We start from the raw sequence: 19,955 nt of genomic DNA, 5'->3' as shown, positions 1-19,955 counted from the left end.
ATTAGTCGCAAGCTTCTAATCATTGTGAAAAAGTAAGTTGCACATTTCTGAAAATTATGAAAAACGGATCGCAAACTTGTAAAAATTGTGAAAATTAGCTTGTAATGAATAATATATACTAAAAGCCTGTTTAATACTTGCATCACACTTAAATTCCTTGAAGTATCTAATTTAACGGTTTCGTCATCTGAACTCTTTATCTTTCAAATACCAACTTGCATTCAAATCATCTGATCTACATTTCAGAGACAGGTTTAACTCTTATCTCAAAATACATTATAGGAATGTCTAACCACTGTCAATATCTTGACTGGCCTATTTAAAATGTTAAAACATACCGGTATTGAAGCACTAACCTTGACTCAATTATGTTAAATGTTAAAACATATTGAAGCACTAACCTTGAACTTGATATTTATGCCCCCCTTCGAAGAAGAGTGGGTATATTGTTTTGCACATGTCGCTCGGTCCGTCCACCATATTGTTTCCGGATGATAACTCAAGAACGCTTAGGCCTAGGATCATGAAACTTCATAGGTACATTGATCATGACTGGCAGATGACCCCTATCGATTTTCAGGTCACAAGGTCAAATGTCAAGGTCACAGTGACTCGAAATAGTAAAATGGTTTCCGGATGATAACTCAAGAATGCTCAGGCCAACGATCATGAAACTTCATAGGTACATTGATCATGACTGGCAGATGACCCCTATTTATTTTCAGGTCACTAGGTCAATGGTCAAGGTCACAGTGACTCGAAATAGTAAAATGGTTTCTGGATGATGACCCAACAATACTTACGCCTAGGATCATGAAACTTCATAGGTACATTAATCATTACTGGCAGATGACCCCTATTGATTTTCAGGTCAAAGGTCAAGGTCACAGTGACTCGAAACAGTTTTATGGTTTCCGGATGATAACTCACGAATGCTTACGCCTAGGATCATGAAACTTAATAGGTACATTGATCATGACTGGCAGATGACCCCTATTGATTTTTAGGTCACTAGGTCAAAGGTCAAGGTCACAGTGGCTCGAAACAGTAAAATGGTTTCCGGATGATTACTCAAGAATGCTTACGCCTAGGATCATGAAACTTCATAGGAACATTGATCATGACTGGCAGATGATCCCTATTGATTTTCAGGTCACTAGGTCAAAAGTCAAAGTCACAGTGACTCGAAATATTAAAATGGTTTCCGGATGATTACTCAAGAATGCTAACGCCTAGGATCATGAGACTTCATAGGTACATTGATCATGACTGGCAGATGACCCCTATCGATTTTCAGGTCGCTTGGTCAAAGGTCAAGGTCACAGTGACAAAAAACGTATTCACACAATGGCTGCCACTACAACTGACAGCCCATATAAGGGGCACGCATGTTTTACAAACAGCCCTTGTGTTAAATGTTAAAACATACAATGTATTGAAGCAATAACCCTGACTCGATTATGTTTAATGTTAAAACATATTTACAGGGATTTCAATAGATTTTAAAAACCAGGAGTCAATGACCCCTGGACTGAAATTTTGAGGAGTCAAATTGAAAAATGCTGGGGTCAATTTCGAAGCGCGTTTATTGTGTTTTTGTCTGTATTATAAATGTTTTTTTGATAAACATATGCTCTAAGAATAACACAATATCTTAATAAGTTATACTGCTTTATTAAATAACAATACCATGATACATAACACAACATTTTTTAATGGTACACAAAGATAATGACAAAACATAAATAATTTGTACGAATATTATCCACATTAAGTTTTTCATTTCACAACTTTTATTATTTCTATCACTATACTATGTTTATTTGTAAAAACAAATGTTTTTACTTTTATTATTAACGAGTCATTTTTAATTTGCTCACGTCAAAACGCAGGATTCTGCGTCTATTGAAATCCCTGTATTTAAGCGCTAACCTTGACTCGATGATGTAAAATGTTTAAACATATTGTAGCAGTAAAAACAAAATAATTACATTTTCTGGACAGAATTTTTACCCCTTCAGAAAATGACAGAATTGTTGACATTTTGCAAGTTTGCAATGAACAGAGTGATTAAGTTATTGTCCCCTACCGGTTTCACCAGAGGGGACTTATGGTTTGCGCTCTGTGAGTCTGTCTGTGAGTCTGTCTGTCACACTTTTCTGGATTCTGCGATAACTTTAAAAGTTCTAAATATTTTTTCATGAAACTTGCAACATGGATAAATGGCAATATGGACATTGTGCATGTCATTCATTTTGTTTCCTACGTCAAAAATTGTGGTTGCTATGGCAACCAAAAAAAAAACAACCTATAAAAATGGTTGAATTTCTGACAATAGGGGACCATATTGCTTGACAATAGCCTTGTTATTTTTTTATCAAGGCCATATTAAAAGTTAAACGAAAAAAATGTTTTTGAAGGTTTCCACAAAAAAAATTTAGTTTTTTAGATTTCAACATTTTGTTCATCTCCCATCCAGCCATTTAAGTTCAACCTTAGTAAAAATAATACTGAAGACACTTCTGTTCTCAATTTGAAGCATTTTTTAGCAAAACAGCAACAACACTCATTTCCCAATTTTAATCAAAACACGGCGAATTTTCCCAATTCAAAGGGACCTAGGCTTATTCCCAAAAAGTAATAAAAAAAAACTTATGGCTATTGTGAGACCTTGTTAACACTCTAGAAGATAAATTTATGGTCCAATCTTAATGAAAATTGAGATCTAGAGTTAAGAAATCATAATAAAGTAATAAGAGACTTCTTTAAAAAAAAATATATATATATATTGTAATATGTCTTTTTCGGGGAAATTTTGGTCAGATTTTTGGGAAAAAACATGGAATTTTGCGATTGGGAAGCAGCCAAAAATCGGCGGTTATTTTCAGCAAAAAAATCACTGACAAGGGCCATGTATACAGTCACACACAGCCATATTCTGTCAGGATTGTCACTTTTCACTATCCATTTGGATACAGCCATATTCTGTCAGGATTGTCACTTTTCACTATCCATTTGGATACAGCCATATTCTGTCAGGATTGTCACTTTTCACTATCCAATTGGATACAGCCATATTCTGTCAGGATTGTCACTTTTCACTATCCATTTGGATACATAGAGAATAATAGGTTAGTGTTGATTATAGATCAGGTTTATCATGCGAGGCTTAGAAAACAAAAAGCACGAGCCTTGGCAAGTGCTTTTTCGTTTTCGTGCCGAGCATGATAAACCTGATCTATAATCAACACTGACCTATTATTCTATTTATCCCACTTTTTATTCAGTAAACTTTTTTTATTTAAACAAAATAAGTTTTCACGAGTGTTTGTCGTACTTTGATAATGACTGTAGTGTAACCAAGGTCAGTGTATTACTCTGCGTTCCAAAAATAACCGCTGATCAAATAATCATTTTTATAAATCAGAATATCGTTCTGTAACAAAGTGTCGAGCGTAATTAATTACAATTTTAATCATATTGAATTGCAAATCTTTAAGTTTTATGATATCAATATGACATTAAGTTGTTATATACAAGGAACTACATTTGTTTACAACGTAGCCTAACACCACACACAATTCACTTTCGATATCAAACTATCGAGTCAATCACGAGGTGCACATTATTTGCTTCTTTGTTATAATATGTGGTTATTTCGTGACGAAATAACAAAGATTACTTGGATTTAAGCTAATTATATACATTAACATTTTGAATGTTGAAAGTGGCACCAAAGAATTGTGAGGCAAAGTTGTTCGAACGCTGGTGAACCTTGAAGTGACTGGGTGGGGCGAACATCAAGATCAACTTGTTCGACGGTAGACAGTGGTTGTCTAGGCTGCATTTCGGCCATAGTTTCGGTGCGTGAAGGTGTACAAGAGGAACTGTTGGATTGTTACATTTACTGGACTGAGCAAGAATGAACACTTTTGCAGCTGTTCAACAGAAATGTTGGAATAATTGGTTAAGGACTGGACATTTTTGTGCCCTGTTATTGCCATGGTTTCAGTGGGTGGATATTTGTATTTCGAAATTTTTGGACCAGGAATTTGCGAACTGAGTCTTGTGCTTGAGAAAGCCGGAGTCTTTTGCCATGGCCTTCAGCATCTGACCTAACTTGTTGACACCCAATTGTTGACGCAAGAATCACCGGGATGCAGTGTCATTTGTGCGTATTGCCAGGTAGAAAAGATGCTTTGAAGAAAAATCAGATGGATGCATATCCGAGTACAGCTTGTAAATTAACACAGGATTTCTTGGTCCAGACGATTGTTTCCTCCGGTCAAAGGGGAGCAACTCGCACTGACTTCTTCAAAGGGGATCAACAACAACAGAACCTATTTGCATAGTGTTAAATTTACGTAATACTTGAGGTTTTAATAAAAATAAATGACAAAAAAACACGTTTTTTTGCTACTTTCCTTTGTTTTAAGGTCATTAAGATTGACAAACATTTGAGATTGTTTTTATTATTGATGCACTTGGCAAACACAGGTGACGAGGTGCGTGGGAAAAAGTAGTCCCGGTTCGGCAGTTGATGACGTCATTTCGTGCCATTGATTATAGCCTTGCCGTTGATTATAGATGAAATTTAATAAACGGGGCTTTAATCAACCGATCTCGCTGTAAAAGTGGGATAAAGTCATATTCTTTCAGGATTGTCACTTTTCACCTATCTATTTGGATACAGCCATATTCTGTCAGGATTGTCACTTTTCACTATCCATTTGGATACAGCCATATTCTGTCAGGATTGTCACTTTTCACTATCCATTTGGATGCAGCCATATTCTGTCAGGATTGTCACTTTTCACTTTCATGCGAGTTGTGTATCGTGTTATTTCTTAAAAGTTGACCCAGCATTTGTAAAAATATTGCAAGACATATACATTTCCAGAAAGGAAATTCATTTCTGCGTTGAATAAGACCGAGATCGTGAAAATCGCTGCACAATTGTTGCAGATATGGCTGTTCAAAGCGATGCACCCCGTTTTGGGGTGATTTTGAGTTGCATACCTTGTTATATATATATTTGATAGTGAATTTTTTTTTTCATAAAATTTAATTTTTCGTTATAATATGATTATTTATCATTCAAAATGATGTTTTCACTAATTAATATTATAGCCACACGCTAACCACCTGTGGATTTTTAGTGTCAAATGGGATTTTTTTCTATTTCTTTGAAATGATTACAAGGTACATTTTGCAAGCAATTCAGATATGTAAACATCAAATTTTATCGAGTTTTAATGTTAAATAACTATATAAATTTAAATCATGTGTGCTTGCCCTTGTTAAACACATTAGATCTGGTATTCCTGTAAAATAAGTGATTGTTAGACAAATAATTGAGACCTGCAATATTGCAGTAGAAGAATGAAAATATCAAGCACACAGGTTGGTTTCAGTAAGGGATTTCTTCTGAGCATGCCTGTGCTATTAATATCCATAGCGAGGAGGTCACATAACATTGTGATAAAATTTGAAAAAAAACGCAATTGTTTACTTATATCACAAGCATTTTAACAAACTGCTGTCAACTTCAAGGAAACAAGTGTCTGTAAATATGTGACAAAGAAAATCATGATTAATAGTTACAATACACGAAATAAATAGAACGTCCCGAAAATACTGCTGTCCGACAAATACTCGCTAACCAGTAGTGAAGAGTGATAATCCTGTTGAAATATGGCTGTATCCAAATGGATAGTGAAAAGTGACAATCCTGACAGAATATGGCTGTATCCAAATGGATAGTGAAAAGTGACAATCCTGACAGAATATGACTGTATCCAAATGGATCATAAAAAGTGACAATCCTGACAGAATATGGCTGTATCCAAATGGATAGTGAAGTGACAATCCTGACAGAATATGACTGTATCCAAATGGATAGTGAAAAGTGACAATCCTGACAGAATATGGCTGTATCCAAATGGATAGTGAAAAGTGACAATCCTGACAGAATATGGCTGTATCCAAATGGATAGTGAAAAGTGACAATCCTGACAGAATATGGCTGTATCCAAATGGATAGTGAAAAGTGACAATCCTGACAGAATATGGCTGTATCCAAATGCAAAGTGAAAAGTGACAATCCTGACAGAATATGGCTGTATCCAAATGCATAGTGAAAAGTGACAATCCTGACAGAATATGACTGTATCCAAATGGATAGTGAAAAGTGACAATCCTGACAGAATATGGCTGTATCCAAATGGATAGTGAAAAGTGACAATCCTGACAGAATATGGCTGTATCCAAATGGATAGTGAAAAGTGACAATCCTGACAGAATATGGCTGTATCCAAATGGATAGTGAAAAGTGACCATCCTGACAGAATATGGCTGTATCCAAATGGATAGTGAAAAGTGACAATCCTGACAGAATATGGCTGTATCCAAATGGATAGTGAATAGTGACAATCCTGACAGAATATGGCTGTATCCAAATGGATAGTGAAAAGTGACAATCGTGACAGAATATGGCTGTATCCAAATGGATAGTGAAAAGTGACAATCCTGACAGAATATGACTGTATCCAAATGGATAGTGAAAAGTGACAATCCTGACAGAATATGGCTGTATCCAAATGGATAGTGAAAAGTGACAATCCTGACAGAATATGGCTGTATCCAAATGGATAGTGAAAAGTGACAATCCTGACAGAATATGGCTGTATACAAATGGATCGTGAAAAGTGACAATCCTGACAGAATATGGCTGTATCCAAATGGATAGTGAAGTGACAATCCTGAGAATATGGCTGTGTGTGACTGTATACATGGCCCTTGTCAGTGATTTTTTTGCTCAAAATTACCGCCGATTTTCGGCTGCTTTCCAATCACAAAATTCCATGTCTTTTCCCAAAAATCTGACCAAAATTTTCCAAAAAAAGACCAATTTCAAAAAAAAAAAAAAAAATTGTTTGAAAGAAGTCCCTTATTACTTAATTATGATTTCTTAACTCTAGATCTCAACTTTATTTTTTTAACATCCTACAAAATATATATCTTTAAATTAGTCCTTTTTGACAATAAATAATTCCCAAATTATTGATTTAAAAAAATCCCAATTAAACCAGACTCCTTTTCCCAAAATGGCTAGGAAACCCCCTGAACATGCACTTAAAAACAATATTAATTCTGTTACTTTAAATAATAATCATATTTATAATGCTTAATTTTTCCCAATTTCATGGTTTATCGCGCTATTTTTCCCAATTTCACGGTTTATCGCGCTAATTTTCCCAAATCAAAGGGCACGGGCTGTAACAAATAAAAGCAAAAAAATAACACTGCTTGTTAAGACTGAATATTGCCCACACGGCCATGCACATCTGCCCTCAGTTTTGTACCATTTATTCTCGACAGAAACAAATAATGTATTCAGTTAAATTAAAATTATGATTAATATGACTGAACGTGCAGGGCCTAAACAAATAAGTATCCATAAATGATCTTAAAATGTGCAAGTATGACAGTTTCAAGTCATATTGCATGCAAATTGTCCAATAAAATATTCACACGTCTGCTGTATTTCCCATGTCTGCTGAATTTATCTTACTTTTAATTCAGTAATTGTTAATTGAAATGTTACTGAACTAATCAACTTAAATTCAAATTAAAGCCTTAGTGGATTTAATGAATGTCCAAAAAAAACAATTGTCTGGTCAACAGATGGTGGTGCTGTTTGTGTCACACTAGCCCTCACCCCAGCTCGCTCTGCCTCAATATTGGATATTCTTGAATATTGGATATTGGACATTGGCTGTTTGTACTTCAGCATAAGAATATTGCATCTACACTCAATAAGCACTCGGTGGTTGGTTTGTTTATAAAAGGTCAAAGAAACCTGTTGACATTATTGTATGATAAGCTGGTATTCAATAGCATTAAGAAGTGTGTGTACATGTAAGTACTGGTGAAGTTAAAGTTTACCATCTGGAGTTATAGGATTGAAAGAAGTGTAAGTTCTGTATTTAAATGCATATCTGGAAAACAGATTACAGACTTTCTGAAGGGTTATATTTTATGATCAATTTGCTTAAAATTGGAGAAAAAAAAATTGAATATAGATATCATAACTTATCTTAAACAGCAAATACCAAACCATATTCCGTAGATATCATTTGAATGAATATTACAACTGCAAATTTTTCATTTGTATACACAACAACTATGTTTCCAAACATCTGAAAACTATCCATCATTTTGGGACTGGACTTGGCAAAAAAAAAATCTTTTCCAATGATGAAGTGTTACCTTCGTTCCGATCCTTTGAATTTTTAAGAAGTTGTGAACCTTTGAATTTTCTTTATAATAACCATTTACAAGTTTAAAAAAAACAAAACACTTTCAGATATTTATCTGATGTTTGGTATTTGTGTCATCTTTCATGTCTTACAGATGAAGTGTGAGTTTAGTTTCAGTACATTTATTTTTGGCGAAGTTATGGCCTTGGACTCTGTACTTTTTCTTTATAATAACAATTAATTTGAGGCAAATCGTGTGTGTTTTACACATAAAATTGTGCACTATGATATATGAGGCTGTAATAAGTTTGCATAAAATTCATTGTACATCTGTGAAACCAAATTATTGTGAATACAGTAACAAAAGAAACCAAATGAATATTTGTCCTTCCAATTAAATATTCTTATTAATGAATGTAACGGAAACTGTAGGTCAGTAGACCAGAATACTGTTTTCACAGAATATTAATGCGTACCATCCACAGGGCTTCAATGCAAACCATCTCTCATGATACTTCCTTGGCCTCCATTGTTGGTGACTTTCAATACAAACCATCTCTCATGATGATGATCCTTCCTTGGCCTCCAGTGTTTGTGACTTTTAATACAAACCATCTCTCATGATCCTTCCTTTGCCTCCAGTGTGTGTGACTTTCAATACAAACCATCTCTCATGATACTTCCTTGGCCTCCAGTGTTGGTGACTTTCAATGCAAACCATCTCTCATGATACTTCCTTGGCCTCCAGTGTTGGTGACTTTCAATGCAAACCATCTCTCATGATACTTCCTTGTCCTCCAGTGTTGTTGACTTTCAATGCAAACCATCTCTCATGATACTTCCTTGGCCTCCAGTGTTGGTGACTTTCAATGCAAACCATCTCTCATGATCCTTCCTTGGCCTCCAGTGTTGGTGACTTTCAATGCAAACCATCTCTCATGATACTTCCTTGGCCTCAAGTGTTGGTGCAGGCTTCAATGCAAACCATCTCTCATGATACTTCCTTGGCCTCCAGTGTTGGTGACTTTCAATCAAACTTCTAAAATGATGCCTATCTGTTGAAAAAAACATTACCACATGGGTGCTGGCCCATGTTTTGCTCCAAAGCTCTATTTACATAGCTGAAGTTTTGTGAGAAACTAATTTGAAATGCATTAATATCACAGAAATGTTTGATGATAGGTCTATAACAAAGTTGCAAAAATATTTATGCTGTGTTGAACAACATGGCTGCCAAGCGGTTGTGTATTCATCATTTAACTTGTGAACATTGCAGGTACTACATTTATTTCCAGTCTTGCTAAAACTCGTCAGAACAATTGTTCCAGTGAGTGGTTTTTATGCCCGCCGTATCGAAAGATCGGGGGTATATTGTTTTTGGCCTGTCTGTTTGTCTGTCTGTCTGTCATTCATTCATTCATTGTGTTGTCCCAAAACTTTAACCTTGGTTAAAGAGTTGCAATAACTTTTGCATTACCGTAAAACGCTGTGTATAACGCGCATTTATGTATAACGCGCATCTACTTTTTGAAGCAAAAAAATGGGGGAAAAAAAATTAAGGCAAAATTTCCATACCGTAGGCTCACTGAAAATCGTTTTATTTATATTGCCGATCTCACGTGTTATTTTATTTTTCAATAATTAATTATCTTAAAGACGATAACGATAAAGATACAACTTGTTTGTGTGTTTTTTTTTATTATAATATTACGCATAAATGTTTCGATTTAAATGAATTATGCGTGAAATGCACAATTTCCACGAGGATACCATCGAGGTTTTCATCATAAGTCTCCGAAGTAATTGTCCATGATTTTATTGTGGAGGAGTACACATTGCGGACCGATTAGTGTGCTTGGTATAACTAAGACAACCGTGCATTTTATTTACTTCTCCCATCTCACGCGTTCTTTTAGAGCGTCTATAATTGACAGGAGACTTTAACGACTCAAACTTCTCAACACCATTACTGAAATTACCAGTGTTAAGCAAACAATGGAGGTGTGAAGTCGTTTGCCGGTTCGCATGTTTTGATAATAGCCCAGCTACACAAAACTTGACAGGTGACGCAAATTGCTCGATAATCACAACCCCAATCTTGACAAGACACATGAAAATGTGTAAACAAACACAACATCAATTTTATTAACACATTTGAAAAGCAAGAAAAATAATAATAAATATATCGGGAAAGACTTTGCCGACATACTATTGTAAATCAAAAAGTGCCCCCAAATAAATTGTGTAACCCTAGTACAGTAGGGTATAATATTGTGGGAAAAAACAATAAAGTTTAAATAAAAATGGCTTCCTTGTTTTTCATTTTCTTCTTCAAATTTATTTGATTTCAATGCTCTGTATGAAACCTGAAAAAGATAGAAAATATTTATATTAACTGTATAACATTTGTCCATCTATCTTCAGATCGTAAATATAACACAATTATTAACATAGTTACAGTTAAAACAATGGGGAACGGAATGATGCGAGTTACCGTAACTGGGTAACTGACAGGGATAAAATGTCATGGCATGGCTGTAGTTGTGCATAACGCGCATCAAGTTTTTAAAATTAAATTTGGGGGTAAAAATGTGCGCCTTATTCACAACGTTTTACGGTATTGAAGATAGCAACTTGATATTTGGCATGCATGGAGCTGCACATTTTTGAGTGGTGAAAGGTCAAGGTCATCCTTCAAGGTCAAAGGTCAAATATATGGCTTCAAAGCGGCACAATAGGGGGCATTGTGTTTCTGACAAACACATCTCTTGTTTAAATCTGCTCCATTTAAAGATGTGACTGCCAGGGATCTTGGTATAGATGAAATTCTTTATCATACATGTATATATATATATATATATATATATATATATATATATATATATATATATATATATATATATATATATATGTTGTTAACACTATGGAAGCAGGACATTGGCAGTGATTTTTTTACCTGCGAGTCCCGAGTCCTGGACTCACAAAAATCATTGAGGATGCAAAGTTTCAAATTATAAGAGTCCCAATGATGAATGGAGATTTCTAACACAATTTTATTTTGAAGATTGCAGAATATCTTAATAATCATCTGTATGCAGGTTTTCAACAGCTTGAAGTGTAAAGAAGCCAGTTTTACAAACTTCTGTAACAGTTTACTTTAATTACAAAAATGTTGGACTCTTTCTTTCAATTTTTGGACTTGTACATTTGCAAGTCATCGAGTCCCAGGACTTGTTTATGGCAGCAGGGAATAATCTACATGTGCGTCCCGCGTCTATGACGCACAAATATCGAAATAGACGCATAGTTTTGAAATATGTGCGTCCACTCAGACGCATTGCTGAAACGAATCCATTAAAGCATACGCGAATCATGATAAGTACGAACCATCTTGGGTATGAGTCTAAAGTGTAGTGATGAACGCTGAGTTTAACCAAATGAGGCTTGAAGACTGCAACAAGTCTTTTGATTGGCTCTAGTCGAGCCGCTGCTGTATAATACAAACCGATAAGAATCGACCATTTAAATAGAGTGTGTTATGATATTAGAGTCCTTGGATGAAAACCTGCTTTAACTTTTTGTAACTTAGTCATAAATAATACAGAAAAAAATGCCTTCGAAATAAGGTGTTGAAGCTAAATCCAAAACAAACTCCTCTAAACTTTAATAATGGTAGGCCAACGGCTCGCAAATCGGACGTTTACAATAATATTATCAAGCTCGCAATTCGGATGTTAACAATAATATTATCATCGATTTGAATCAAGTTGAAATGTTGTAACAGGTTACATTCATGTAACAGATAATGTTATAGCCTATGTGAAGGCAAACAAGATAGTGATAACCCTGAATTTGTTTTTTTGGTTTCAACATGTTTTTGAGATTATTAAAAGTTAATTGCAAAATAAAGTATTTGAGCTAGTGTGATTTAGACTCATTTTCTTCACTACTTGGTATCTTTCAAAATTTGGGACACATTCTTTTTCAAGGTGGACTCATTAATTTTGGCCTGGGACTTATTGGTCTAAAATTTGCGAGTTCAGGGACCCATAGATAGTTAATTCTAGATTATTCCCTGTGGCAGTTTGTAAAAAATCACTGCATTGGGAGTCTTCTTTGCCTACTAACATGACAATGAGGCATTGAAATGAAATAACTTTGAGTTCCTGCTGTTGTTTTCTTCATTTAATATACACAGCGTCAACTTCATTTGCACAGCAGGAGAGACAGGTGCATAATCATGTTTTTTGGTATTAATAAACAGTGTTTTTATTTCATTCAACAACTCTTAATTTCCAATTTTTTTCAAAATGCGGCAAATTTTCCCAACCAAAGGGACCCGGCTCCATTCCCAAAAGTGTGAAAAAAACACTGTTAAAGTAAAAAATCAGCTAAACAATATTTTATTACATGTACATTTTGGGATTTGATTTGGCTGCAAGAAAATCAGTCTTTAAGATTCTTATGGTGGAGCAGATTGATGTTGTGATATAGTGACCCATTTATTCTTATCTTTCTTGTTTGTTTTTAGCCTTAATCAATCATGTGGCTGTATACACAGTTAACCTCAATGTGCTGTGTAACTAAGTTTGCAGTGTACATTTATAATGTGGCTTACTTTCATTGAAAAAAAAATGGGTAGGAATTTTTTTTTATTAGGAAAGATGGAGTACCTGTAAGTATACCGGTGTACTAAAAAGTTATCGTTTGAAAATCGGTGTACGGTGAAGTATACTTCAAAGTACCTGGTGAACGGTAAAGTATTACCCGTGGGGAACTTGACCCATTCAGCCCCAATGCCAGTCTCTTTCCCAAGCCGAACTCTTTCCAAAGATAGTCTTTTTTCTCAAAGCCAGAATCTTTCCCAATTATGTCAGTTCGCCCAATGCCAGACTCTTTACCAAGACAGACTTCCCCAATGCCAGTCTCTTTCCCAATGTCAAACTCTTTCCCAATGCCAGTCTCTTTCCCAATGCCAGACTCTTTCCCAATGCCAGATTCTTTTCCAATTGGAGACTCTTAACCAATTCAAGACTTCCCAATGCCAGACTCTTTACCAAGCCAAACTCTATCCGGATGCCAATCTCTATCCGGATGCCAATCTCTTTCCCAATGCCAGTCTCTTTCCCAATGCCAGACCCTTTCCCAATGCCAGTCTCTTTCCCAATGCCAGACTCTTTCCCAATACCAGACTCTTTCCCAATTGGAGACTCTTTACCAATTCAAGACTCTTTCCCAATGCCAGACTCTTTCCCAATGCGAGGCTCTTTCCCAATGCCAGACTCTTTCCCAATGCCAGACTCTTTCCCAATACCAGTCTCTTTCCCAATGCCAGACTCTTTCCCAATTGGAGACTCTTAACCAATTCAAGACTCTTTCCCAATGCCAGACTCTACCTAGCCAGACTCTCTCACAATGCCAGACTCTTTCCAAATGCCAGTCTCTTAACCAAGCCAGACCCTTTCCAAATGCCAATCTCTTGACCAGGCCAGACCATTTCCCAACGCCTGTCTTTTTCCTTATTTTAAGTTTTTCCAGTCTCTTCCACATATCGAGTGTCTGTGCCAAGCCAGTTTCTTTCCCTATGTCAGTCTCTTTCCAAGTTAGTCACTTTTCCAATGTCAGTCTATTTCCCAATGCAAGTCTTTTCCCCAATGCCAGTCTCTTTCCAAATGTTAGTCTCTTTCCAGTCTCATTCCTTATCAAGTCTCATTCCCAATGCCAGTGTCATTCATAATGTTTGTCTCTTTCCAGTCTCTTACCGATTGCCAAAACGTAGATGTTGTAAACTTGATGTCTGTATATATTACCATCGAGAATAGAATGGTTTGTGGTTTCTGTTCAGCTGCAGCCACCAAGCACACATGATGTCCTCGAGACCAGACCAAGGCAGCTCGTACACCCCGGTCCAGCGTCAGGCCATCAATGGTCACCATGACGACAGTGTCCAGCTGATCTCCTACACCCCAAACAAGCCCACTGCAGCTGAACGACGCAATGGAAACACTGGCAGGCAGTCTGGTAATTCTATGGGGACACCCGGGTATTTAGTTATTTGGAAGAATATAAAATAATTGTGGATATTGAAGGCCACAAAAGGTGGGGGTTTGCACAACATTTTCACAGATATTCCGCTGTTTCCCGATTGCAAAAGTTTACATTTTTCCCAAAAATCACACTTAATTTTTTGAAAAATGGACAAACTTTCAATAGGGAAAATGCGTGAATAACCATGAAATTGGTAAATCAGAAAAAATGAAACATTTATAATATGATTACAAGAACATTCCCTCTATTTGCAGTTTAGAAGGTGCACTGTTGCCCAACCGAAGATTGAATTATTTTTCATACAGTACACGGCACTGTTTGCCATACATGTTTGCCTTACATAATACGGCACTGTTTGCCTTACATAATACGGCACTGTTTGCCTTACATAATATGGCAATGTTTGCTTAAGAGAACATGGCATTGTTTGCCCTAGAGAACATGCTCTGTTTGCCTTCCAGAACATGGCGATGTTTGCCTAACAGAACATAGCATGTTTTTCCTGACAGAACATAGCACTGTTTGCCTTAGAGAACATGGCTATTTAAGCCTTAAAGAACATGACAGTGTTTGCCTTTTAGAACATGGCACTGTTGCCTTACATTAAATGGCACTGTTTGCCTAATATAGAACATTACACTTTTTGCTTTAAAGAACATGACAGTGTTTGCCTTACAGAACATGGCATTGTTTGCCTTGCAGAACATGCCACTGATTGCCTTACAGAACACAGAACGGTTTTCCTTTGAGAACATAGAACCATTTGCCTTACATTAATTTATATGGCTATTTTTGCCTTAAAGAACATGACAGTGTTTGCCTTACAAGTTTTCCTTGCAGAACATTGCACTGTTTTCCTTTGAGAACATTGCCTTACATTAATTTATATGGCGCTGTTTGCCTTAAAGAACATGACAGTGTTTGCCTTACAAGTTTTCCTTGCAGAACATTGCACTGTTTGCCTTCCAGATCAAGGAAGCCCAGAGGAGAAGGAGCGATTCATCTCTGCCAACACTACACCTGTCAAGCTGGATCCAGGGCTGGACTCCCTGGATTACAGGGACAGAGATCTGTCCATCAACGAGAAGCAGAAGCCCTCGGAGTCACCAATAGATAGGTGTTTAACATTAAGACCGTTGTTCGTTGTTGAATTTATAACATTCAATTATATTCAAATTTAATATAAATTTGCCTGTATATATTGAAAACATGATGATGTTTTTGGTCTATTGAAATATTTTATAATTTCAATTCTAGAAATTAAAATAATAAAGATATTCCATTATTGCTGCAATGATAGTGGAGATTTGTACGATCAATATTAAATCAGTTTTTATGCATGATTTTGTTTTACAAAAAAATATGCCTATCCTGTTGGAGCTTTTTTATGCTCCCCCAAAAAACTGTAAATATAGTGCAATTCTTGTCCGGGCTATTTCTCAGCAATTAATGACTGGAATTCAATTAAACTTTATGGGAAGCTTCACTACCAAGAGGAGATGTGCATATTATCAGCTGGTTCTCGTCGGATGATTTTTCACAGAGTTATGGCCCTTTGAAATTTTCCATTGTACATATAGGGCAATTCTTGTCCGGGCTATTTCTCAGCAACTTATTACGGGAATTCAATGAAACTTTATGGGAAGCTTCACTACCAAAAGGAGATGTGCATATTATCAGCCGGTTATGGTCGGATGATTTTTTAGCTCATCTATTTTTTGAAAAAAAATTATGAGCTATTGTCATCACCTTGGCGTCGGCGTTGGCGTCGTAGTCCGGTTAAGTTTTGCGTTTAGGTCCACTTTTCTCAGAAAGTATCAATGCTATTGCATTCAAACTTGGTACACTTACTTACTATCATGAGGGGACTCGGCAGGCAAAGTGAGATAACTCTGGCGTGCATTTTGACAGAATTATGTGCCCTTTTTATACTTAGAAAATTGAAAATTTTGGTTAAGTTTTGTGTTTAGGTCCATTTTATTCCTTAAGTATTAAAGCTATTGCTTTCATACTTGCAACACTTACTAACTATCATAAGGGGACTGTGCAGGCAAAGTTATGTAACTCTGACTGGCTTTTTGACAGAATTATGTGCCCTTTTTATACTTAGAAAATTGAAAATTTGGTTAAGTTTTGTGTTTAGGTCCACTTTATTCCTACAGTATCAAAGCTATTGCTTTCATACTTGCAACACTTATTAACTATCATAAGGGGACTGTGCAGGCAAAGTTATGTAACTCTGACTGGCATTTGGATGGAATTATGGGCCCTTTATACTTAGAAAATTGAAAATTTTGTTAAGTTTTGTGTTTTGGTCCACTTTACCCCTAAAGTATCATAGATATTGCTTTCATGCTTGGAACACTCACAAACTATCATAAGGGTACAGTAAAAGGACAAGTTGCATAACTCTGGTTGTCATTTTTACGGAATTATGGCCCTTTTTTGACTTAGTTACTTTGAATATATGGTTAAATTTTGTGTTTCCATCCACTTTACTTCTAAAGTATCAAGGCTATTGCTTTCAAACTTCAAATACTTTCATGCTATCATGAGGTTACTGTACCTGGCAAGTTGAAGTTTACCTTGACCTTTGATTGACCTTGACTCTCAAGGTCAAATTATAAAATTTTGCTAAAATTGCCATAACTTCTTTATTTATGATTAGATTTGATTGATACTTTGACAAAACTACTCTTACCTGACATACCACAATAGACTCCACCCAAACCATCCCCCGTGTCCTCCCCCCCCCCCCCCCCCTAATTTTTTTTTTTTTTTAAGATCATCTCACAAGTGACCACCACACCCTCACACTATACCCCCCCCCCCCCCCACCCCACCCCCCCCCCCCCCCACCAAATTATTTTTTTTGAAACGGTTAAAAAACAAATATTTATTTTTATTATTATATTTTTGAAATACCGTCCAACCATCGCACCCAAGAATCCCCTCCCCCCCACCCCCCACACCCACACCCCTGAAAATTTTTTTTTGCATTTTTTTTCCGCATTTTTGGAAGATACTGTAATAAATGTCCACACCCCCACACTATACACCCCTCTTCACTCCACCCCTCCCTCCTTTGTAATTGAAATTGAGAGTCCCTTCACCTTTAAAAAGAAAATAGATGAGCGGTCTGCACCCGCAAGGCGGTGCTCTTGTTCACAGAGCTATGGCCCTTTGAAATTTTCTATAAACTGTACATATAGTGCAATTCTTGTCCGGCCTATTTCTCCCCAACAACTGACTGGAATTCAATGAAGCTTTATGGGAAGCTTAACTACCTTGAGGAGATGCGCATGTTATTTGTGGGTTCTGCAGGTTAGATGATTTATTTAGACAGTTATGGCCCTTTGAAATTTTTAAGTTGCTAAACCATCCATCCTATTATTTTGTCCAAAGTTATGCACCTGAAGACGTTTCCTTTTAATATCTGAATATATAGAGCAATATTGTGACAAAAAAAATTTTTGGGGAGCATCACTCGCTCCGACGGTTTCTTGTTTTATTCAAATGTGGGCTCTGTAGGGGGACCCATTCCCAATTGAAAAAAAGTATATATTTTTTGCACACGGGACCTAAACATTCCCAATTAAAGATTTTTTTAAAATGTTTCAATAAGTTTCAACATTTAATTAATCTCAAATCCAACTATATATATATCATTCTCTATGTATAGTATTTGTTAGCAAAAAATGAACAATACAAATTTCCAAAATTTAGTCAAAATGACGGGAATTTTCCCAATGCAAAAGGAACATTTGCAATATGTCACTGGTTCTATTAGTATTATGAACATATAATATGTATGCCACTTTAAGAGTCAATAATTATGGATGAAATTCTGGGTATCCAAAACTAAGTTTCAAAAACTTTTTATTATGGCTCTTATTATTACAGGTGATAGTGTCCCAAAGTTCATTATTTATGTTAGAAATGTATAGTTATAATTGTAGGTAATAAGCTGATACTACTGTTCCCCCTTAATGCAATTTTCTTAAATATTTTCTGAAACCAATGGATATTATTTCAGTGATTTTTTTTGCTTTAATTTGTTACAGCCTGTGCCATTTGAATTGGGAAAATTAGCGCGATAAACCGTGAAATTGGGAAAAATAGCGCGATAAACCATGAAATTGGGAAAAATTAAGCATTATAAAATTAGGATTATAAGTAACAGAACTGATGTTGTTTTTAAGTGCATGTTCAGGGAGTTTTTTTAGAAAAGGAGTCTGGTCATATTGGGATTTTTTTAAATCAATAAAAATGGCAAGTTTGGGAATGATTTATGGACAAAAATGACTAAATTCAAGTTATATATTTTGTAAGATGTTTCAAAATAAAGTTAAGACCTAGATTTAAGAAATCATAATTAAGTTATATGAGACTTCTTTCTAAAAAAAAAAAATATATTTTTTTTGGGGGGGGGGAAGTTGGGCTTTTTTGGGAAATTTTGGTCAGATTTTTGGGAAAAAACGTGTATTTTTGCGATTGGGAAGCAGCCGAAAATCGGCTGTAAATTTGAGCAAAAAAATCACTGTATTTAAATGTTATTTTTTTCAGTGATCATTCAGTGTTTTTGCATTACTGAGACATGTAATTTTTACTGCGTCTCTTTTTTTAGAAATGATAATTTTCAGTCATCGTTTTATGATAGTGATGTTTACTTTTTGTACTTTCGGGCGTCTTTCAGGTACAAGATGGTACACATCATATTCCTGATACATGGGGTAGGCATTCTCATGCCCTGGAACATGTTCATCACTGCAAAGGGGGTAAGTACTACAGGTTCTATAGATAGCAAAACATTTGGGCTGTGCTGTGTGAAAACGGGGTTAAATGCACGTGCGTACAGTGTTGTCCCAGATTAGCCTGTGCAGTCTGCACAGGCTTAACAAGGACGACACTTTCTGCTTTTATGGTATTTTTTGTTTAAAGATAGTCTCTTCTTAGCAAAAATCCAGTTAAGTGTTTTCCCTAAAATCCAGTTAAGTGTTTTCCCTAAAATCCAGTTAAGTGTTTTCCCTAATGGCTACAAGTTTTTCTTTATAATCATCCATCAAATATATAATATAATAACAAATCAGACATAACAAGGTAAAATTGGCTACATACAATTTTGACTCTGCTGGGAGCCCTGCCTATGTTTGTATTTTGTTGGTTTCAGTACTTTGAGAACTACAAGTTGAACACCCCTATCAGCGAGAAAGCAGTATACCGGTCTGAGTTCATGTTCTACCTTGGCATTGTGTCCCAGGTCTCCAATGCTGTTATCTCCTGTATCAACACCTTCTTCCAGTTTGGAGGGTAATCTATCTGATGTTGTTATTCTACTGGAACACTTCCTAATGCAATAAAACTTCTTTGACTGGAGGTTACACGAGGTTCACAGACATTCTGTTGTTATCAAATTTCTACTATTTTTGAGGTGTCCATATAAATGTTGGACATATTTTTTCAAAGGGTTAGGACTAAGAGTAATAACTAGTTTTTGAAATAACAATTATACCTTGTTTATAAAATATTCAGTTAACAAATTTCGTATGTGTTTTAGTGTCCGCTGATAAAGAAAAATATTTAGGATAATTAATATAATACAAGTATGAGGATCTCACTTTTGCACTATTGAAATTCATCTCAATG

General features: G+C 35.8%; 1 protein-coding gene across 3 annotated transcripts in view; it reads left to right on the top strand.

The window, feature by feature from the left end:
* LOC127841235 (equilibrative nucleoside transporter 1-like) overlaps positions 1–19,955 on the top strand; it is a 63,207-nt gene that overhangs the window by 13,302 nt on the left and 29,950 nt on the right. For 2 of the 3 annotated variants that reach the window (XM_052369892.1, XM_052369893.1), the window contains exons 2-5: positions 14,107–14,282; positions 15,279–15,426; positions 19,006–19,087; positions 19,480–19,619. In XM_052369892.1, coding sequence (XP_052225852.1) covers positions 14,126–14,282; positions 15,279–15,426; positions 19,006–19,087; positions 19,480–19,619 — 527 coding nt within the window. In that variant the 5' untranslated portion in view covers positions 14,107–14,125. Of the gene's footprint in view, positions 1–7,890; positions 7,976–14,106; positions 14,283–15,278; positions 15,427–19,005; positions 19,088–19,479; positions 19,620–19,955 lie in introns of those variants that run through there. The other variant, XM_052369891.1, reaches the window with a different exon arrangement.

Source organism: Dreissena polymorpha, chromosome 8, assembly GCF_020536995.1.
Source record: "Dreissena polymorpha isolate Duluth1 chromosome 8, UMN_Dpol_1.0, whole genome shotgun sequence".
Classification (NCBI taxonomy): Eukaryota; Metazoa; Mollusca; class Bivalvia; order Myida; family Dreissenidae; genus Dreissena; species Dreissena polymorpha.
Note: the sequence above shows the minus strand (reverse complement) of the source record. Positions and strands in the feature narration are given on the sequence as shown.